At 41.2% G+C, this 18,651-nt stretch overlaps 1 protein-coding gene across 4 annotated transcripts in view; it reads left to right on the forward strand.

Moving 5' to 3' along the window:
- Positions 1-18,651, forward strand: part of TRAPPC9 (trafficking protein particle complex subunit 9) — a 271,286-nt gene that overhangs the window by 86,252 nt on the left and 166,383 nt on the right. For 2 of the 4 annotated variants that reach the window (XR_014513742.1, XM_083450443.1), the window contains one exon: positions 13,005-13,158. Coding sequence is in view for 3 of the 4 variants with exons in the window: in XM_083450443.1 (XP_083306569.1) it covers positions 13,005-13,158 (154 nt within the window). In the remaining variant the exon portion in view is untranslated. The remainder of the gene's footprint in view (positions 1-13,004; positions 13,159-18,651) is intronic. The other 2 variants (XM_083450441.1, XM_083450442.1) reach the window with 1 other exon arrangement.

The raw sequence follows: 18,651 nt of genomic DNA on the forward strand, positions 1-18,651 counted from the left end.
ACAGTTACAGATTTATGAAACTGAAGCAACTATTCGTGGCAGACTGTCTGACTTGCCTGTATCGTTTATCACAATAAAAATAATGTTTGGATAGTTAGCAAAACCTACCATTAGCTGTACCTTGCTGCTCTGTTTTGTTTGTAGTCTTTAAATGGCTTTGAAAATGCTCTTTTCTTTGGCAATTTAAGATTGTGTTGGCTTTTGGAAATCTAGGAGGATTTGTAGAATCTATCACTGAACATCATCAGAGAGTGTAAGAATATGGTGCTGGCTTGTTTCCTTGAGAAATACCTATAATTCTGTGCTACAGTGGGCACAGCTTGCGAGGTCATCTGTATTCTTACTGAATGACTTGTTCTCCTTCTGCATAACTAGAGTTTTTCTTTCTCATTTATCTGCAGATTGAAATATATGTCAGCCAGCAGTGTGAATGGCAGTACTACATTAATTTATCATTTGCAACAGTAGGCTCAACTTTTCTATATATAGCACCAGTATGCCTATGCAGCTCATCAAAGGTATTAGTTGATGTTGAGGCAGAGGGATGATCGAATTAAGGAAAATCGTGTCTGATTTGTGCACCTTTCAGGGTTTACTCCTTCCCATAAAATAATTATCTCCCCTAAGCTAAATGATCTTGATTTTGAGTAGGATGCATTTATTGTTGTTAGCCGCCCTGAGCCCGGCTTCGGCTGGGGAGGGCGGGATATAAATAAAATTTATTATTATTATTATTATTATTATTATTATTATTAACTAGAAAATAAGGCAGAATTCACTAGAGGCAAGGGGGAAATAGCTGACTTGTCAATCATAGCTCTGACATCACTCATTGGCTAAAAACATTGAAAGATGTTGTTGTTGTTTAGTCGTTTAGTTGTGTCCGACTCTTCGTGACCCCATGGACCAGAGTACACCAGGCACTCCTGTCTTCCACTGCCTCCCGCCGTTTGGTCAAACTCATGCTGGTAGCTTCGACAACATGTCCAACCATCTCGTCCTCTGTCGTCCCCTTCTCCTTGTGCCCTCCATCTTTCCCAGCATCAGGGTCTTTTCCAGGGAGTCTTCTCTTCTCATGAGGTGACCCAAGTCTTGGAGCCTCAGCTTCAGGATCTGTCCTTCCAGTGAGCACTCAGGGCTGATTTCCTTAAGAATGGAGAGGTTTGATCTTCTTGCAGTCCATGGGACTCTCAAGAGTCTCCTCCAGTACCATAATTCAAAAGCATCAATTCTTCAGTGATCAGCCTTCTTTATGGTCCAGCTCTCACTTCTGTACGTCACTACTGGGAAAACCATAGCTTTAACTAAACGGACCTTTGTTGGAAAGGTGATGTCTCTGCTTTTTAAGATGCTGAAAGATAGAAGCAACCATTTCATAGAAATTGCTTACACTTCATACCTTTCTAGAGATTTATTTTTAGAAAAAATAAATCTGTTTGGGGCCAACAATGGGGGCCTTTGTGAGTGCCGCATAATCCCCCCTCGCTTTAACTTTATAGTTTGGGGTTTTTCAGATTGGAGAATATAATTTGGAGGGTCTGTCTTGCAAAGTGCCCTGGCTATATTCACAAAACGTGTTCCGTTTTGCCCAATTTCTTAATGACCTATATGTTAATTATATGATGTAAAGTATGGTTGAGTTCTGAAAAATATTGCCTACCATCCGTCCATACCTTAAAGATTTAACATGGCACTTTTTGCAGTGATCCAGGATCGCTTGGCGTTAGGCAGAGTGTGAAACAACAATGAAGATGTTAAACATTTTTGTACGGCAGTTTTATGCTGCTTTTGGAGTAGAAGGGGCCAGTAACTAATTCTTTACATTGTGTCAGGCTACCAGCAGCATCTTCTGTAACAGATACTGCATTTCTCATTAACGGTGGCTTGAAATTGCCTTCAGTTGCTATAGTAACTATCTCAGCCTTACACACAAGATTTATTCTGAGAAAGGTTATTGCGGGAAATGCTGCTAATTGGGATCCCCCCCCCCCATGTTACTATTTAAAAACCCTAACAAAAGTTCTACATATTAATAGCAGAATGGCAGATTTAATTGCAAATAAAAATGTTTTGTTGCTATCGTTAGATTTTTAGTTGATTTAGTACTAGCTGACCCCACTGTGCTTTACTAGATATAGAACATTATGGTTCTTGGGCCAGTGGGTTTGAAATAATAATAGTTGGGGGTATTATTTTTGTTTGTTATTATGGTATGTATTTTGGGTTTTTATATCTAAACCACCCTGTGATCTTCGGATGAAGGGCAATATAGAAATTTTATGAATTAACAATAATAGTAGTAGTAATAATAATAATAATCCTCTGAGCCAACAATAAAGATGGTAAAAACACCTGTTTGACGACTGTTTTATACAAAATTTTGTCCACTGTCTTGGGGTAATTTTTCCCTAAAAGAAGAAATTTAAGGAGTAATAAACAGTGAAAATAATAAGCAGCCGCATGGTAATAGGAGATCACCACAGTATTATTGCTGCCATAACAATCTGCCTGTCCATTCAACTGCTGTCATTTCAGAATGTCTAAGTTGTGGGATAAATAACAATGATGAAAGATAAAATGATGAAAGATTAAAAAAAGAATATTGAAAGATGTTTCAGTAGCATCTTAAAGACCAACTAAGTATACACACGAAAGCTCATACCTAGAAAGCTTATACTTAGTTGGTCTTTAAGGTGCTACTAGAACATATTTCAATATTTTTTTAAAAAAATCTTTCATCATTGTTATTTATTAAGACAGACCAACATGGCTACAATACCTGAATAACTTGTGGGATGTAATCCATTGGTGCAGTCAAATGCAACATTCCTTATTTCCCTAGAGTGGGCACAGGCAGGGGGACATCCAGTCAGTGTAACTTCCTGTTCCACTATTCTGGAGCTCCTCCCCCTGCATGTGATCTGGGAGATGGGCATGGCTCTGGCTGACTCCATAAAAGAGCCAGGTCATGCATCCATTTTCTCAGCTCGTCTTGATTCTTGCTGTCTTGATACTACTGTTGTTCTATCTCTTGCTGCCATGCTGCTCTCCTGCAGCCATTTTGTTAATTAATTTTTCTGTCTGCTGGTTCTCAGCCAGCAGCACATGAGTTCAATTTCCATATGAGACAAACTCACCGTTTCTTTATGTAACTACCAAGTAAAGCCGGCCTTTCAGGGATCAAATTGTGAACTGAAATGCGAGTAAACTTTACTCAGAAAGACTCTTTTGTCTTTATTCTTTTAAGAGGGATCAAAAGGGGACACAAGGAAATAATCTTAACTAAGCGATTCAAATGAATCTGCATACTAGCTTCCATTGAGGGAAATTTGCTCTGCTACATCACTCATTAGCGTGAGTGAAGGAAGGATAATACTTATTCAGTATATCCTTTCCTGCTATCCTTAACATTCCCACATCAGTATGCTGTACTTTTCTGCTGTTTGCCAAATCCTAGAAAACTGAAGGGGGTTTACAATATCTGACTCTTCCAATCCAAGTTGCTGGTAGTAAAAACAATATGGTAATTTTGGGGATAAATTAATCCTGATTAGGGGCTTTGAAATTTCATAGCCTGGCTAATAATGGATTGGTAGGCTCCATCAGTGGTTGCACTTTATCACCGACATTGCCAAATTCCCGTACCCGGAATATTTTAACAGCCAGAGAAGTCCACCACATGTGGAAGAGCCCTTTGAACGTAGCATTCACTCCTGTAAAATTCCTGTCTATTTATTTAAGTATCTCTGATGGTCTTTGGTAAAGGGACCCCTGACCATTAGGTCCAATCGTGGCCGACTCTGGGGTTGCGGCGCTCATCTTGCTTTATTGGCCGAGGGAGCCGGCATACAGCTTCTGGGTCATGTGGCCAGCATGACTAAGCCGCTTCTGGCGAACCAGAGCAGCGCACGGAAACGCCGTTTACCTTCCCGCCTACCTTCCCTACTTGCACTTTGATGTGCTTTTGAACTGCTAGGTGGGCAGGAGCAGGAACAGAGCAACAGGAGCTCACCCCGTCACAGGGATTCGAACCGCTGACCTTCTGATCCTATGCTCTGTGGTTTAACCCACAGCGCCACCCACGTCCCCTTCGGAGGTTACATCATCTCTATTAATTTCCACCAAGACAGCAAGGCAGATATGTTACTTGTTCTGTTTATCTCCCATTCCGTTTTCAGCCTTTCCCCACTCCTACAGGTTTCCACTGTCAATAAATTAGAGATGAGAGAGAAAAAGGAGGCACACCTATGGCAAGAAGAACCATAGGATGAGCAGCTTAGAGTGCAGTGGATCTCTGATTCAGCCAGCTGATTTCTGGCTCAGCTACTCTCAGCCAGTGTTAAATCCCCAAGCCTGCTCATCCAAAGATATGCTGGTGTAACTTGATCCAAGGCCAGTGTAAGTGCCCCCCTCCTTGCAAAAGGGGCATTTCAGGAGCATGATGGGGGCAGAACCAGAGAGGGAGGAGTTAGGCTGGATCCTAAGCCCATTCAGTTTGGTTCCCAGCAACCTGGCATAGAACACTATTTTAAGGGGTTGTTTTCTGTCGGCCAGAACAGCAGCATCCGCTGGCTTAATTTACACCCACTTTCTTTATGGCAACTTCTTGTGCATAGGATTCGGTTCTGGAAGTTGGCTGCATGCACAGGTTTTCAAGCACTTTAAATTATATGACCACCTCTTGGGAGTTTAATTGTTTAGATATGTATGTTCTGAGCTTAGCCAATGTAGGGAGCAATGCTATACACCAAAAGCTGGCGTAAGTTCAGCCAATTTCAGCTGAGCCAGGATGAGCAAGTTATGCCACCATATCTTTGACTGAGCCAGGGGTGGGGACTTTCTGGCTCAGCCAGAGATCAGCTGCATCCTTTGTTCTTAACCCTAGAAGATCTTTGCCATAGGATTCCTCCCTTTTCGGGCTTGCATCAGTTTAGACATTTTGATACCAGACAAGTGCTTTTTTTCCTGAAATAAAAGTTCAGTTCTTGAAAGGCTATCTTTAGTGGAAAAGTTCAGCAGCTTTTTCTGCTGATGCATTTTCACTAACCAAAACACTGCCTGATTGTTTCTTAGCATTCCTAGGGGATATTTCCTCACTGCCCTCAGCTGCACATTTAGATATTTGCAGGCACACTAGGGCTTCATCTGGTCTCCTCCAGCATGGAGTTCCAGAATCTTGCAAACTACATTGAATTTTGACTGGGTTCTGATTTCTTCCTAAATGCAGAGAGGTAACCTAAGTAGAGAGGGCTAATCTACAGCCCATCTCCCTGACATGGTGTCTATATCATAATAGACAAAGAAAAGACTTGTCCTATTGTTGGTGTGTTTCTGCATGGAGCAGGCAACTGAGAGGAGGAAAAAAAATAAATTAGCAGCATAATAGCTATAAAAACACTCTTATCACCTTGGCGGAGGTCATACCCACATTTTGAAAAGCTCACTTTATCCAGTTTTTATCCTTAGGAATCAATTCAGGCACATGAACAGAATAAAGCAATAGACCCTTCCAAGAAGCATAATACACAGCAATAGTTTACTTGATCCGACTATGTCTCTGTATTCACATTTTCTTTTCTTTCCAGCTCACTTTGGCTGCACGGAAAGATAGAGTGACCTGTAACTGAAATTTCCATAATGAAAATATGTGTTCTGAGTCATCACTATTGAATTCCTTGGCGATTCATTCTTTTAATCCCCTCCAAGCAACATGAAGCTGATTTCAGGTCTCCAGAGGCAAAGCTTTAACTCTGATGACTAATGCACAGATCTGTGGAGAATATTGTAGAGGTCATCGTATTCCCCCCCCTACACACCCTTGCTCTTCAGTTTTACAGTGTGAGCAAACTCCTTTTTGCCCGAGAAACTGTGAATCAAAATGGGAATGAAGCTGTGCCTATTTCTGATTTTGATACAGAAACAGTATAATCAGTGCGAGAATTCCATTTGTGCACTAGGTATTCCGTGCTTTTCTAGCTTGTGGATGTCAGCTAGCTTTCTTCAAGGCTTTTTCTGTAGTGCTCATTGTGAAAATATATGGAATTAACGCTATAAAGAAACATGCTTATCCAAAATATTATTATTGTTATTATATCTTAACCAGTGAACAGAACAGTAAAATGACTCAACAGAAGTCCCTAAAGTCATTTAAATGCATCTCAAATGTGGAACAAAATGTTGGCATGGGGAAGCATTTAACACACAAACGTATTTATATAAAATCATCATACAATTAGGAAACAATTTCCTAATATTCTTTTTCCTTTTCCTTTTGGCTAGTTGTTCATAAAATTTTATCTCCAAGAAACAGTTACTGTGAGCATTCCCCTTATAATTGTTCATGTCTGTGTTTATGTGCTTTAAATAGAGCTGTGAAGGTGCAGAATTTACACCCACTATCCACAGAAACATTTCCTTTTTTTAGCCAGGGTATTATTTATTTCATCTTTCATTTCTGCTGAAGCAAAAATACTGGTTATGTTATTTTATTTTATTATGTCTATCCTGCCCTTTCAGGCTTTCAGGGCAGTGTTACAGATGACAGATAAAAATAACCTTTACATGTAAATTACCCAACGGACTAAAGGCTCTTAAAATTTTGATTCCTACTACCTGATTTGGTTGGCTGCTAGACAGGCTATAATACTCCATCTTGAAATAGGTTCAAGACCAACTTGACTCCTTTCATTTGGACTGTAGATGCTAGATTAACATGAATATAAGGCACTTCAGGTATCTCATAGCAAGTATGTTCAGAACACTGTTCTAATTACATCCTCCACATCCAATACTGAAGACCTCACCTGTCAGATAAAATAAATGATTATATGCAGCATGTAAAATGCTTCAATTGCATCTGGCTGAACTCCATGCTTCTTATTTTTTACCAAGCAGTAAAAATAAGACAAACACCTGTTAATAAACTTATTTTTAGGTCATGATTGCAGATAGAAATATGCCTGGTTATGGAAATAACTTGTCTGTTTCATTACAGCCCTCTTTAGGGAAGTTTTTAATGTCTGATGCTGTACTATTCAGTTGGAAGCCGCCCAGAGTGGCTGGGGAAACCCAGCCAGATGGGCAGGGTATAAATAATAAATTATTATTATTATTATTATTATTATTATTATTATTATTATTATTATTATTATTACATCTATACCTATGGTGTGATTTGAAGCTTCAGAATATATACTCTTCCATAGAAGAAACCTTAGTTGTCTTTGACCGTCCCTTTCTACAGGCTGCGCTGTGACCTTCATTACTTCATTGCTTTTTCTCCTCATATTTTCCTAACATGAGCAATATGGAATTAAGTTTTAAATTCTTACTTTTAAAAATGTTATGATGTGACTCAGTATTTTTAAAAGCTTGAAAGAAATCTCTGCGGAGGCTTTGTAACTTCCATAGCAGATATAGTAGCCATATTCACATGTAACACTAAACCTTGGCTTGTCTTAATGTCTGAACCTGTCCCAGCTAACTAAACAAAGTTATTTTGGTTGATGTAAAGCCATGGTTTATCATTGGTTTGTGAGTCTTTTCTATGGCGGCACCATAACTGTTGAACACATTCCCCCTGAAATTTGCCTGGCATATTGGTTGCTGGCCTTCAGATGCCATTGGGTAAATAATGCATGTGGTTTGATGGCCTTGTTCCTGTCTTCCATGGTTTTATTACTGTATTTTTCGCCCTATAGGACGCACTTTTCCCCCTCCAAAAATGAAGGGGAAATGTGTGTGCATCCTATGGGGCGAATGCAGGCTTTCGCTGAAGCCTGGAGAGTGAGAGGGGTCGGTGCGCACCGACCCCTCTCGCTCGCCAGGCTTCAGGAAGCTATCCGCAAGCCTTGCGAGCCCGGCGGGAGTTCCCGTGGGCTTGCAAGGCTTGCGAGCAGCAGCCTGTTCTGGGGGCTGGGGTCGGGGGAAGCTCGGGCTTCCCCCGTCCCAGCCCCGCGGCGGGGGGGTGTATTTTTTTTTATTCATTTCCCCCCAAAACCCGAGGTGCGTCCTATGGGCCAGTGCGCCCTATAGGGCGAAAGATACGGTAATTTTGATTTTATTTACTCACTATAGATTTATGAATTCAATATGGATTTTTAGCTCACACTTCACAACAGCAAAATATACAATTATAAAATAAAAACAGTTACAAGCATAAACAAAAGAATTGAAAACAATTTTGGATATATAAAAAAATTAGAACTCAAGATGGCTTGATTGATGCCATTGCCTATTAACATTGCTGTTATATTGCATCATCAGAGTGCATGATGTTTTCCAGAGTACAAGAGGACAGAGTTTGAAATCTGTAGTGTGGAAAGAAATCTCCCATAGAGATAGAATTTCTGTCAGGTGCTTGGAAAACCCACAACTGGGAGAATAGCTGCTCTGTACATACGTTCAGTTTTCAGTAGAAGGTTGGAACAGGTTAATTGGTGATTTATCACTTATACTGAATAGGTTCTATATTTGTGCAGATCACTGAAATATCACAATATTAATTTTCACAGATATATTTTTAGTTTCACACAGCAGCTTACAATTTATCACATTGAGTAAATCAATACAGTTTTAAAACTCAATAAAACAGTATAAATTTTGTTTGTATAGCACTAGTTCTTAAAGCTAATCCTAGATTTTTTAAAAAATCCCCAATATAACATATACTAAAACCAAAGGTGAGTCTTTAAAAGCTTGAATAAAAATATGAGAGTGAGTCTAAGCCCATATGAGGTCTGATTTCATAGTTGTGAGACCTTCACTGATAAGACGCTGTTCTTTATTCTTGCCAATCTTATAATTTAGTCTCGAGTCGTCTGAGCAGTGTAGCTTAAGGATGATCTTAAGATGCAGGCAGGTTGATACAGGTGGAAGTGATTCCTTAAACTAGCCTGATTCTAAACTGAATGCATTTATGAGCCCTTTGAAGTGTGCTTATAAGCACACCGGCAGCCAGTTCAACTGGCACCACATAGGTGTCATGTGCAGCAGTCGCTATTCACTAATGGAAGTAAGTGAAGCGCTGGAGCACTGGCAATAACATTCAAAGACAAATCAATACAAAATGAATCAGAGGCAAATCAGAGACACAGCCTTTCCTTTGCATGCTGCCAGATCAGGAGCAATGCCTGCTTTAAGGCTGAATTATTGGAAAAATAAAACAGCATATTATCTTATTAAACCTCCTTGGATGGAAGGTAACTAGAGGGTATAATATATATACAGTAGTACAGTGAGGAGGGAAAGTATTTGATCCCCTGCTAAATTTTGCCTGTTTGACCCCTTTGCAAAAGATGACTTAGTACTTTGTGGCAAAACCCTTGTTGGCAATTACAGAGGCCAGACGTTTCATGTAGGTGGCCATCAGGTTTGCACACATCTCAGGAGGTATTTTGTCCCACTTCTCTTTGCAAATCCTCTCCAAGTCAGTAAGATTTCGCGGCTGATGTGTAGCTACTCGAACCTTCAGCTCCCTCCACAGATTTTTGATGGGGTTAAAGTCTGGAGACTGGCTAGGCCACTCCAGAACCTTAACGTGCTTCTTCTTGAGCCACTCCTTGGCTGTGTGTTTTGGGTCATTGTCATGCCTTGGCCGTGTGTTTTGAGTCATTGTCATGCTGGAATACCCATCCTCGACCCATTTTCAATGCCCTGACTGAGGGAAGGTTTGACAATACACGGTCCCGTCCATCGTCCCTTTGATGCGGTGAAGGTGTCCTGTCCCCTTAGCAGAAAAACACCCCCAAACATAATATGTCCCCCTCCATGTTTGACTGTGGGGGTGGTGTTCTTGGGGTCGTAGACAGCATTCCTTCCTCCTCCAAACATGGCGAGTTGAGTTGATGCCAAAGAGCTCGATTTTGGTCTCATCTGACCACAACACTTTCATCCAGTTCTCCTCTGGGTCATTCCAGATGTGCATTGGCAAACTGCAGACGGGCCTGTACATGTGCTGTCTTGAGCAAGGGGACTTTGCGGGCTCTGCAGGATCTCAGTGCTTCACGGCGTAGTGTGTTACCAACTGTTTTCATGGGGACTGCGGTCCCAGCTGCCCTGAGATCATTGACAAGTTCCCCCCATGTAGTTCTGGGCTGCTTCATCACCATTCTCCTGATCATTGCAACTCCACAAGATGAGATCTTGCATGGAGCCCCAGACCGAGGGAGGTCAACAGTTATTTTGTGTTTCTTCCATTTGCGAATTATCACACCAACTGTTGTCACCTTCTCACCAAGCTGCTTGGCAATAGTCTTGTAGCCTAGTCCAGCCTTGTGCAGGTCTACAGTCTTGTCCCTGAAATCCTTGGACAGCTCTTTGGTCTTGGTCATGGTGGCTACTTTGGAATCTGCTGGATTGATTGCTTCTGTTGACAGGTGTCTTTTGTACAGGTACTGTAATGAGCTGGGATTACAGGTAAGACCTCTTCCTTACAGCAGGTGCTTCTAATCTCAGCTCCTTACATACAGTGAAGATACCAGGTAGGCTGGTTGATAGGGGATCAAATACTTATTTCACTCATTATAATGCACACCAATCTCTGACTTTTGTCTTCTTGGTTTCTGGGGGTTTTCCTGTTGTTATTCTGTCTCTCAAAGCTAAAACAAACCTACCATTAAAATTATGGACTGGTCATTTCTTCGTCAGAGGGCAAACGGGCAAATCTAGCAGGGGATCAAATACTTCCCCCCCCTCACTGTACCTGTGTTTCCATCAGCCAAAACACATTTTTTAAAAAAAACAACAACTATGAGTCAGATTTAATAAGTGGCACTTACTTAATAAGACTTTGAATTTGGCCACCAACTTTTCAGGTGGACTTCTGGTTGTTATAAGTGAAGCAGTTGCGAGGGGATCATGAAAAGCACACTTGTTTTGTGATTTCTTTTAAACCATTTTGCAGTGTCCTTCCGTCTGGAAAGATTTCACTCTTCACCTAATCATCTGTTGAAATGATTAGGTGACACAGTTGGTCTATGCCTATGTGGAGTCTGCAGCAGACGACACAATCTAGCCTTAATGATAACTGCAACTTTCTGAAAACAATACGTTTAGAAGGGAAAACACACACATACCCCTTTGTTGCAGAGGAAAACCTTTTTTTTTTTCAGCCAGAACTTTCTGGAACTCTCAGGTGGGCACCATTGCCATTCTAAGAGAACATATTGAGTTCTGGTACCTATTTTTCTAGAAAAATAGTGCTACCTTCAAGTATATATTGCTATTATTTGAAGTGAGTGGGGTAACCACGGGGGGTAGGCATTGACAAAGTGTCTGGTTTTCAGGGCATGGTAATTGTGTGTGTTAACTCTGCTTACATGTGAGGTATGTAATTTCTCGTATATCTGTTGTCCTCTGCCATCCTTGGTTAGTTCCCTTTATGATTGGATATTTACATCTTTTATTCTGGTAAAATTCATGAGTAATCTCACCCCCCCCCCCAGGTTATTTTATCAGATTTTTACTTTGTTTTGGAACTTCAGATTTATTAAATTCTTTTTCTAGAGGGCTACATACTTTAACATATACTAGTTGAAATCTAAAGCGTGTATACTTGTAGCACTTATGGTTATTAATTGCTTGGAAGCTGCTTAAGGTGGTTTGGGCCAAAAGGTATAACAGAAATCCTGATATAAATGATAAATGTTTAGGTGTGCATTTTGTGCAATTAATGGAGATTTGAGATAGTGGTGGGGAAATCACTCATTTTCTGCAGGGGTCTTTACTAAGCTCTTCTGCCAAACTTTTATAAAACCAGTTTTCGATTATGAGTAAAGGTGGTTCCTGTGGGCTGTATGAGTCATTTTATTCTAAAATCACATTTCATAATATGGTTTCTAAGCAATGAAAGAATGAGAGGTCCACACTAATTTTAATAAAGGAGCTGCATTACAATCAAATAGCAATAGATAATAATTAAATTAAATTAAATTAATGCCCCCCCTTACAGTATAACATCTCCATTTCTAATTGAATATTGTGATGACGTTTAAGCTGATCTACTTCTGAGTGTGCATTAGAGAGTGAGTGTGTTCAGTTTTTCAAGTAGCTAACTTGTGGGAGACTTTTTGCAAAAACACAATACTTCCTTAGCAAAGTGGAGAAAGATTACTGTGGAAACTTCAAAACAAATTGCTATATGAATAGGTACTACAGTCTAGTGTTTGATGTGATTGCTAGAAGAACCTGAAAATATGATGTTTTGATATCTGCCAGTCAAAATGTGAGTCATATTTCCATGATACATTAATTACAACAGTTGTGTAGCAAAATATGACTTGAACAAGACCACATGAGTACCTAGAAGAGGCTAGAAACTTAAAACCAAGAGTTTCAACATCTCTGCCTAATTGATTCCTTTCCTCTGGGCTCTACACAGTGTTCCATGCTGGATTTCAATGGAAATCATAACCATAATACATACATTTTAATCAAATCTATTTATCTGCTTCTAAAGTGGATGTCTGCCGTGTTCCAAATTGTATATGTTTGTGGGTATGCATTTTACAATTGTGTGTTTTAAAGCTCAACGTTTTAAAATTGCCTCCTGGTTCTTTGCTTAGTCAAGCTATTCAAGCTGGTAAATAACTTTACTGAGCGGGAGTGGAAGGCTAGATGGATTTGTTTGCGTGAACATGTATGCACAGAAGAATAACGGCACCCTGGTTTAGTAGCCAACTGCAATTGAGTTTGTGTGTATTTCTATTTGGTTATTAATTATGATCTGTTCATATGTCGTCCTAGAAGTGTGTGAACGTTAAATAGGATCAATGGCCCTTCCAAATTTGTTTAGGAATAATTTTATTTACAAAAAAGCTAAATATCACCCTTAATAACTATATTTACAAGGCGGCGACATCATTTTGGGCTTGTTTCAGTTCTGTTTGTGCTTTGCACCACTACTGCTTACTGATGCTTTTCTGATGTGATGAAAATTGCCGTGTGACCTGCAAGACATTGTTCCATAAAACTTCTCCAATAATAATTGTTGTTTTTTACTGCAGTATGGCTATCCAAGTTGACAAGTTCAACTTTGAGAGCTACCCGGACTCCCCTGGTGAAAGAGCACAATTTACAAACCCAAAGCAGCTGGAAGAAGAGAGACAGCAAGCTAAAGGTCTGGAGATCAACAGCAAGTTAGACATTCTTTGGAAAATCATATCCTTTCAGAAATACTATTTTTTTTCCTCCTTAAGATACTCTTGTAGGAAGCCTGTGACCTTTAATTCAAATGATTTTTGTAAAGAAGTTTGAAAGAGAACATGGTTTAAAATTGATCATTTAACATAATTATAGAATTCTTAAACTTAATTTTAACTCTTAACTGGTTTAGATTTTTCCAGTATGTTCAGTACGATGCCTTGCAATCCTTTGATTCAAGTGGGCACACTCCAGGGTTCATCTGTTTTCTTGAATAATGCAAGATAAAGAACTGTACTGTGTTTCGTGGAATTGCCTCTGAGATGGCACAGGGCTTGAGAATGCTACTCGGGAGATGGATTATGGCACCACACTGGAGCCCAGCCATAACTGAAACACAGAGTCCAAGGCAGCAGTGCTACCTGCGGAGAGACCAGTCAAGGTTCAGAACTCCTAGCCTGGCAGACAGGATTCCTTGGAACAACCTCTCATGGCGGCAGGGCCTTTATGGCAAGAGTTGGGATCTTCCCGTGAGCCTGAGGATCTAAATTCCTCCCACAATAACTCATTGGTCCAGTAGTAAAGGTGGCATGTAGGAGGAGAGACTGTCTTCAGGCCAGAAACTTCTCCATCCAGGGGTGGGGCCTGGGAAAGGCGACCTAGAGACTTTAAAGGGGTCAACTGGGCCTTTGTTGGAGCAATTTGTGGATTCAGAGCTGTCTGTGGTGCCACCTTCTTGGCCTGCCCTGTGGGCTTCTCTGCAGGACCAGAACAGGGCAGATTAAACCAACTCCTGACCACAATTCAGCTGGAAGGTATAAAGAGAGGATGCTGCTAGCAATAGCTTTCAGCATTTTAATTGATTCCAGTAGGAGCCCTTCTCCAAAAGTGCTGGAGGCAGCTGTCAGTCAGAGCAACTTTGAACAGGACCACAGCGGCCCGTTGATGTAAAGCAGCACTTTTCTGTACTTCCACCACATAAAACATTTTCTGTGGTCTTCCCTAAATTTCAGCTTGTACCATCGAAGGCATCTCCCTGAAACATTTTTTTTAAGGAGCACATTATGTTTCCTAATAACTGCTTACACAGTTGGTATCAAGGCCCAAAGATGGATCACATTGCTTCTTCACTTAAACCCCAACTCCAAATATGCTGGCTATACTTGTCAATGAGAAAGGGAAGCCTTTAGTTCTAGGGAGGAGAATCAAAAGGCCCAGGCCCCTCTGTTTCCTTCAGCTCCTTCAGCTATACAGGACCGGGGCTTTAAAGGTCAGCATCAACACTTTGAATTGTGCTCGGAAACGTACTGGGAGCTAATGAAGATCTTTCAGGACCGGTGTTATATGGTCTCGGTGGCCACTCCCAGTCACCAGTCTAGCTGCCACATTCTGGATTAACTGCAGTTTCCGAGTCAGCTTCAAAGGTAGCCCCACGTAGAGCACATTGCAGTAGTCCAAGAGGGAGGTAACTAGAGCATGCAGCACTCTGGCAAGGCAGTCTGCGGGCAGGGAGGGTCTGGTAAACAGCTGCCCTGGACACAGAATTAACCTGCGCCTCCATGGACAGCTGTGAGTCCAAAATGACTCCCAGGCTGCACACCTGGTCCTTCAGGGGCACAGTTACCCCATATTCATGCATAGAAACCTCTGACCTGTGTGTGGCTGGAATGTAGCACACTGGACAAATTAAATGAAATTAGCATTTGTCACAAGGGAATTGAACCTCCGGCTGAAAAAGGTTCCCCATCCCGATTGCTTATCACGTGCATCTGCCCAGCTTGTTGCGGTGCGGTGATGTAAATGTGAAGGTGCATATGTGCTCCTCTTGCATAGGAGTAAGTCCTTAGGATTTAAAATACAGATTGAGATATTGTTTATTAAATAACACCAGATACAGTGGTACCTTGGTTTACAACTAAAATCCGATCTGCAGGTCCGTTCATAAACCAAAACAAGCTGTAACCCAAGGCGCACTTTTGCCAATGGGGCCTCCCCCCAAAAATTGTTCGTAATCCCCCCCCCAATGGGTTGTAATCCAAAAAAAGTTCACAAACCGGGACATGCACTTCCGGGTTTGATGTGTTTGTAATCCAAAACGTATGCAAACCAGACTGTTCGCAAACCAAGGTACCACTGTAGTGATTTTTATAGTTTAGATTACAGATCCAGTCTTGGCATGGGGGGGGGGGTTCCCTCCACCCCCTGTTTCCTAATGAGCATGTGCTAATAGCATCTGCTGTTGTCTGCACACCGGAATCTTGTTGTTGCTGTTCAGTACTTGAACAGATGGAATACCATTTTGAGATTGGCTAATATTTGTGAGTCTGTGCATTTTATTAATATTTTCTAAATATTTAGTGGGTTTTATTTTGGAGAGCCGTTTGGCAGCATTTGAAGAGCAGTTTTGGCAAGCCGGTTGGCTCCTAGGTGCTTAGAAATGGGAAGCAGCACTGCTAGCTGTTTTGAGCACGTCCTTGGGGGATCCTGCCATCTTCCATTCTTGTAGACATGACCAAGTCAATGTAGATGTCGCTGAGACACAAGTGCAAGCATGCTGGAATTCTGTGATTGGAATTCTGCCCTACTGTGTGATACCCAAAATCCTCCTGATGCAGCACATGTGGAAGGCGTCGAGGTGTCACTCTTGGCGGTTGTAAGTCACCCATGACTCACTTCCATAAATAACTAGCAGTCTCTCCCATTAACGCTGAGCTGGACAAGTGTATTGACAAGGCAGTTACTACAGTAGTTCATCTCTCCCCAAGCAATTGGGCTTGGGGAAGAAACTCCAGTGCTTTTCTCATGACTAATTGCTGGGGGGTGGGAATGAGAGATGTTTGTTTGTTGGAGAGAGAGGGAATGAATGCATGTATGAATGAATGAACGAATGAATGAATGAATATGTGTATGTAGTGGAGCATGAATGAGTTTCTGCTATATGTGAGAATGGATGTGCATGGATGTGTATGACTGGACGTAGAATCATAGAATCATAGAATCATAGAGTTGGAAGAGACCACAAGGGCCATCGAGTCCAACCCCCTGCCAAGCAGGAAACACCATCAGAGCACTCCTGACATATGGTTGTCAAGCCTCCGCTTAAAGACCTCCAAAGAAGGAGACTCCACCACACTCCTTGGCAGCAAATTCCACTGTCAAACAGCTCTTACTGTCAGGAAGTTCTTCCTAATGTTTAGGTGGAATCTTCTTTCTTGTAGTTTGGATCCATTGCTCCGTGTCCGCTTCTCTGGAGCAGCAGAAAACAACCTTTCTCCCTCCTCTATGTGACATCCTTTTATATATTTGAACATGGCTATCATATCACCCCTTAACCTCCTCTTCTCCAGGCTAAACATGCCCAGCTCCCTTAGCCGTTCCTCATAAGGCATCGTTTCCAGGCCTTTGACCATTTTGGTTGCCCTCCTCTGGACACGTTCCAGTTTGTCAGTGTCCTTCTTGAACTGTGGTGCCCAGAACTGGACACAGTACTCCAGGTGAGGTCTGACCAGAGCAGAATACAGTGGCACTATAACTTCCCTTGATCTAGATGCTATACTCCTATTGATGCAGCCCAGAATTGCATTGGCTTTTTTAGCTGCCGCGTCACACTGTTGGCTCATGTCAAGTTTGTGGTCAACCAAGACCCCTAGATCCTTTTCACATGTACTGCTCTCAAGCCAGGTGTCACCCATCTTGTATTTGTGCCTCTCATTTTTTTTGCCCAAGTGCAATACTTTACATTTCTCCCTGTTAAAATTCATCTTGTTTGTTTTGGCCCAGTTCTCTAATCTGTCAAGGTCATTTTGAAGTGTGATCCTGTCCTCTGGGGTGTTAGTCACCCCTCCCAGTTTGGTGTCATCTGCAAATTTGATCAGGATGCCCTTGAGTCCATCATCCAAGTCGTTGATAAAGATGTTGAATAAGACCGGGCCCAAGACAGAGACTACTTTTTGCACTGGCCTTGCTCCCACCTCTTTCATGCGGCTACTGGAAGGCTAGCCACAAAGAAATGCTGGCCTTGGGCTGAAAAAGATTCTTCATCCGTAGTTTTAGTTATTAAAAGAGAATATGAATGCCAAAGGCAAGACGGACACAACATACAGACCTTCATATGGCGATACTACAAGCCCTTGAGCCGAGCTGGATGAATGAGACAGTTTTAAGTGGGCTTTCTTTTGACATCTCCGTAAGCAAATTTTGTTAATACTGGAGAGAGAATGTTCTCCCTAGTGGGGTTCACCTTGTGCTTTCATTATGCACCTTTAGGCACCAGGCGAAAACATTCCTCCTCAAACAGGCCTTTGGCTGATTGACGTCCGGTGCACTTTTAAATGTTTCATCGGCGGGTAGGCTTCTTGGTTTGTTTTTGCTCTTTTTGCATTATGTATTTTGTGTTTTTATCCTCTATTTTTATGCTGTGAACCATCCTGAGATCTACAGATGAAGGGTGGTATAGAAATTTAACTGATTGATTGATTGATTAGAATAATAATGTGGAGGAACACACAACAAATGTGTTTGGAACGATAAAAATTCAATAATAATCAGTATTCAGAAAGTTCAGAATGCAAATGAGAGGAAATATTTATGGTAAGATGTATTCATGAATCACTTTAAGCAGTTTTCCATTAGTATAATTTCTATTTATGAATATGTGCTAATTCATTTATGCTTGAAGTAGCAGTGGGATGCATTCCTTCACTTTGTACGTTTTCACATAGGAAGTGACAAGTGGGACAGAAAGAAACATCTTCATAGCAAAATGCCTGAGGTCAAACTGCATTGCAGAGTGAAAGCAATTAAGGGCTGTAAGGCTCAGTGCAGGGGCAGTGGTGGGAAGAATCTGTACCCACCAGTCTAAGCAGGAGGATATTTTATTAATGCAATATCTCAAAGTACAAGTTGTCTTGTTGGTATAGTATCTTGTAAACAAGTTTGTTTCTCTTTGCATCCAACTTTATTCTAAAAATATGCTACCAACTTTCTTCAGTGACCTTAAAGGTGAGCATTAAGTAAATGTAGTTGAGAGTTTGCACATTTTTCTTCTCAGTGTTCATTATAGATAGAATCTACCTGTCAGTACATCTGGATGTATTGGGGATGGGGTGGGGTAGATCTTCAGGTTCTACATATAACCAGGAGATAAAACTGTTTTGTTTACAGTTACAGTGGTACCTTGCAAGACGAATGCCTCGCAAGACGAAAAACTCGCAAGACGAAAGAGTTTTTTGTTTTTTGAGTTGCTTCACAAGACGAATTTCCCTATGGTCTTGCTTCGCAAGACGAAAACGTCTTGCGCCTTTTTCTTAAAACCGTCAATGCATTCCTATGGGAAACCGTCAATTCATTTCTTATGGGAAACCGTGCTTCGCAAGACAAAAAAATTCACAAGACGAAAAAACTCGCAGAACGAATTAATTTCGTCTTGCGAGGCACCACTGTAGTGGTAACAGTGGTGTTACCTGCAAAAGCAGAAATAATTTTAGTGGAAATAGGTTGTCTAGAACAGAA

Source organism: Podarcis tiliguerta, assembly GCF_965153285.1.
Source record: "Podarcis tiliguerta genome assembly, chromosome: 7".
NCBI lineage: Eukaryota > Metazoa > Chordata > Lepidosauria > Squamata > Lacertidae > Podarcis > Podarcis tiliguerta.